General features: G+C 32.7%; 1 protein-coding gene across 3 annotated transcripts in view; it reads left to right on the top strand.

Annotated features, from left to right (window-relative positions):
- The window catches only part of LOC106465939 (protein Gawky-like), a 73849-nt gene that overhangs the window by 36624 nt on the left and 32157 nt on the right, over nt 1-5068 (top strand). For all 3 annotated transcript variants that reach the window (XM_022394446.1, XM_022394439.1, XM_022394442.1), the window contains 2 exons: nt 1131-1798; nt 2593-2748. In XM_022394446.1, the coding sequence (XP_022250154.1) occupies nt 1131-1798; nt 2593-2748 (824 nt within the window). The remainder of the gene's footprint in view (nt 1-1130; nt 1799-2592; nt 2749-5068) is intronic.

Here is a 5068-nt window from a genome sequence, read left to right as displayed (position 1 = left end):
CATAACTATCATTACTATAAAAAATCAGGCTTAACTGTCCTCGACAATTGAGGGCAATAAAAAAGAAGATTGGGTAAGTACTTTATTTCTTGTTTTTCATTTTTATTCTTTATTTATTATTATGAAAGTAACCAAAATCTAAAAATAGGGATCTGTTTAAGTTATTTGAGACTAGATTAGGTAAAATACGTAATAATAATATAATTAAAATGATTCACAAGGCATGCATGCAAACAGCTTGTGGGTAATGTAATTCGATAGCATAACGTGAGCTGAACGTTTCCAGAGTGCTTTAAAAATTATAATGGCACAGATGCGGTTCAAAGGGCAATAAAACAAAATTTAATTATAAAAGATGTATAATGTTACGAACTTAGAGCTACTTAGGATAAACGAACGTAGTTTCATGTTACACGGTTCAATCTCACCTTTTACATTGTTGTTGTTTTTTGTAATAAATGTATGTTTATGAACACCTTTATAATTTGATATCTCTGCACCAAGTTTTAAGTCTTTTTATTTTTTTATACCAAAAGTAAGCTGTTTTAAGTTCATATATATAGGTGATTACGTTTTTTTTTTTAATTGTTGTTGTTGTTTTTTTAAAGCAATTGCACCTTGTGGGTTTTAACATGTTCGCTGCCATGTTACCACCAGAAAATTGTTTCAAAGCCAAATTTCTCTTGTGACGTACGAGTTTGGTACACTTACTGCTCCTCGGCACCTCTTGAATAGTTAATTTTATTTATACTTAATTTATTATGTGGCAACTGATATGTTAATAATTAGATATTGATTTTGAGTTTGAAACTCCAATTCTTGTAGATTTTACCATTGAAGAGTAGCCAGTGAAACTAAGAAACCTGTTTATTTTTTTTGACATACAAGAAATGAATTTTTTTTGGGGGGGGGAAAGAAATGTCTAAGAACTGAAACTTTCATTATCTTACTTGAAGGGAAGTTTTAAACTTGTATATGTATATATATATCTTGTTGGTCAGTATGAGGCAATATGCATGTATAACTGATAAAAATAAAATAAAAATATGCATTTTGATATGATGTACATTATAGATATTTAAACCTTTATTTTTGGGGCTTTATTAACACTCATGGACTTATATTTTTAGATGGAGGAAGTGGTAATACACCAGAAAATGCAAATACTGTGTGGGGACCATCAGCAAATAAGTCATCAGGACCCAGTATTAATAATTGGACATCAGGGAATGCACCAAAGAAAGACATTCTTTCTTCTGGATGGCAAGAACCATCCCCACCAACAAATCGTCGTCAAACAGTAATGACAAATTATGATGATGGTACCTCAGTGTGGGGAAACCCTCACAGACAAGGAAAGGTTTGCCACTGGAAAGACATGCCAAACATGAAAACTATCAACAGTGGAGGAGGAACTGCAAATAATATACCTTCCAATGGGAGCACCAGCTTAATTCCTCCAGGTCCTGGGATGATTCGCCTACCTTCACCAGTTATTGGTGTAAATAAGCCAGACTTAAGCAATCCCATTTGGGGGAAACCACCACCACCACTTAATCGTGGTACTAGTTGGACAGAAATTCCCCAACATGAATCTTCAGGGCCATCTTTATGGGAGGATTCCTGTACACTTTCTCAAGTGAAGAGTATGCCAACTACACCAAGCACACCCATTGGTGGAATGGGTGGTGCTTGGGACCCAGGCAGCTACTGGGGTGCTAAACCCAAAAGTGCTTCTACCTCCAGTTGGGCTGAAGGACAAATAGATACTAGTTCTTGGGGTGGCTCAACTAGACCAGTAAGTTTAATTTTATATATTATGCCAAGTTAAAATCAGGTAAAGCATCCTGGTAAAAGTTTTTTCTTGTTTGTTTTTGTGTGCGTGTGTGTGTGTGTAACATGTAAAAATATGTAAGCAAAAAATGTTTTGGAGGTCAATATAGGAAATAAGTATTTAGAAAATATTTTTCACTGATTTCGCTCACTTTAATAAATGTTTCAAAGTCCCAGAATGGAAAGTGATATATACCATAATATTTGTAATTAATTTGGTTAGTTGTAATATCTTCAGAAAACTGAATATTTTCCAAATCCACATTATCAACAAAGAGAAAAAAATGAAAGTGAATTGAAGACAATAGGTTTTATGACCTTTCTTTGCTGATTTTTAAATTGCTACATTGATTAATAGCATTATAGTGCATATTTTATTTAATCATGATGCTCAAAACTTATAACTTGGTTTTTCTATTATTTACAAGATGTTTACAAACTGTCTTCCTCATCATCTCAATATGAAATTCTGCTAGTTAATTCAATTTGAGTGAGGTATAATCATTGCTCTCAAGTATTTCAACTTTTATCAATGTTTTACATAACACGGTGTTTGGTTTCCGTGAGTAGTTTCATAAACAGAGAAGTATCAATGTATTGTGCATGTTTGTGGAATTAGCTATAATCCCCCTGGATTTTGTATAAGTGTGCATGCTACAGGGAAAAAAAATTTAGTTCAGTGTGTATCTCCTTGATATGTAATGAACCCCAATACTTGGTGTGGGAAACCCATGTGTGCTGCTTTAATCTTACCAAAAGGAAAGAAACATGCAAGATAGGCAATCATCAGTGGAGGATTCAGGGGTGTACTCAGATTTAATGCAGGAAATGAACAGTTGGTGGGATGCTGGCACTATGGAAAACCTTATTTATGCACCAGGAAGGTTTCTTACTGGGTCCAACAGAAGGTTAAAGGTATAGTAATGTATTCACCTCAAGAAAAAGATTTTTTATGTTAAGGGCTTCATTTACCATATTACACTAACTGAAAAATTGTAATATATATTACTCTGAAGCATATTGCTCAAATATCCAGTAAGATGATGGACTTTTATTCTACTTTTCTAAATCTAAATTATTAACCAAGCATGCCTATAACTCTGAAATAACTTTGTGTATCTATGCAAAATGTGGAAAGCTTTTATTAAAATGTACATGTCTGTTGTACACAAAAAAATGAGGTGCTATTAAAATACTTCTGCTCAAGATCGTCAGATGTTTGTGAATTGATGACGTCAGCATGTCTCAGACTCTGACAATTCAAAATGCAAGGTGATGTGAAGTATAAAAAATACTTTTGTTCATTGTATAGTTTATATATATTGCATTTGCTTAACCTCAAGAACCTCCAAAATGCATATTTACAAGTTTGTTCAGTATCTCTGTATATTGTATCTAATATTTACTCGTCTCTATCACAAACTGCCCCTAAATCACCAATGTAGAGTAAAATGAATAGTTGATAACTATGACATCAAATGCATAATAAGGTATTGAATGACACTGTGTAAAAGATTGTGATGTGTACTTAGACTTTCACCTGTGCACATAGGATTAATTATCTGATCTTTCACTTTATTTTAGCAAATGCTCTGAGAAAAAATTTCTGTTCTATATGATACAGAAAAATGCTGTGGTAAATAAGAGAATAATGTGTATGTTTGACCAATTTTTTAAAACATCTACATTTTATATTACATTTACATGGTCTAATGTAGTGTAGTTAGTTTTCAGAGAGTATTAAAAATATTACATGTTGGATTTTTTTTTCTGGAGAAGATATTAACACTTTCCTCAGGAGCCAAAGGATGTCTTTACACTACAATTCATTGAATATTAAAACTAAGCTCAACCCCAAAACTCCCAAAATTGGTGGTTTGGGATGTATCTTTTAGAGACAGTTTTTGTTTCTTAATTGATAAGTCTCCATACTGGCTAGCTAGTATTAAGGTCTACCTGCTGGGAGCAAATTCAGTATATATTGATAAAGCCACATTTTCAGCATCATTAATTAAGCAATTGCCAACCTTTTATGCTTCTGCAATTACTTTTTATGTTTACCTTTCATTTGAGATAAGAACGATTTCACCTGTGATTCAGTAGGGAAGGTCAAAGCATCACAATAGTCAGCAGTAGGATGAGCAGACAGGACGACACTGAAAGTAGATGCAGGCATAATATTGTACTTGGCTTGCTGCACAGTATCTACTAAGGTGGCTTTAAATGGTTCCTGAATACCTCTGCATATCATTTGGAGACTTCCATGCTTTTGGTGCTTGGCCATTGAGCTCATGATGGACTGATGGATTTCAGTCACCTTACCACTTCAAATCACTTTTTGGAGTCCCAATGCTAAAAGAGTATAGGAAATGCCTTCTTTTTTAGCCAATAAAAATATCCAAACAATTTCAGTTCAAATTAATAAAGAAAAACCAGATTGGGTAGGTGTTTTTTTGTTAGTTTTTTTTCAACAAAAATATCCACCACTGGCTTGTGATGGGCTTGTTAATATTATGAAAAAACTTTTTTTTGCCAGTTTTCAATAAGTATAGTAAGAATTAGGTAACTAAACTTTCACTTGTATAAGTAGTGACTATTTCAAGATCCTTGTGTATAAAATAATTTTTATCAGAAAAACTGTCTTATTAACCTTTTCTATATGGGTCACAGAAGAAAGGCCATGTCATCTTGTTTGTTGAGTCACATTCAAAATTTTATTGAACTACTATTTCATGAATTTATGTAAATAAGTTTAACAAACTATAGATTATAATTCAAATTTTAGAACTATACATTACTGAATTCGTTAATTTAAAAGTAAATATTAAAAAACACTGATAAACATCAATTTTTGTGTGTCACGTGGTATGTTGAATGCAGCACTGGTTCAAATTAGATATTTGTGAAGTCAAAATACTAAGTCTGTAGTTTCGTATGAAATAGAAACTCAAATTACCAATATTGACAAGCTAGAATACGTAATAATAATGTCTTATTTTTCTATTTGCAAGATATTACTCACATAATAAATCAAACACACTGGCACCCTGCTCACATCTTTCCATTTTTGGAAATGTTCCCTTATATATACTTACTTCTATATATGACATGAATAACCAATCAGAAGCTCAGAATGTCCTGCTAGTGGTTTTCTAAACCTTTCTATTGTACCTAGCATTATTTCTTTCTTTTAAACCAAGATTTCAATGAGATAGGTTGTGTCTTTAGTCTGCTC

This window comes from Limulus polyphemus, unplaced genomic scaffold (genome assembly GCF_000517525.1).
Source record: "Limulus polyphemus unplaced genomic scaffold, Limulus_polyphemus-2.1.2 Scaffold71, whole genome shotgun sequence".
Classification (NCBI taxonomy): Eukaryota; Metazoa; Arthropoda; class Merostomata; order Xiphosura; family Limulidae; genus Limulus; species Limulus polyphemus.
This window is presented reverse-complemented; position numbering and strand designations above follow the sequence as displayed.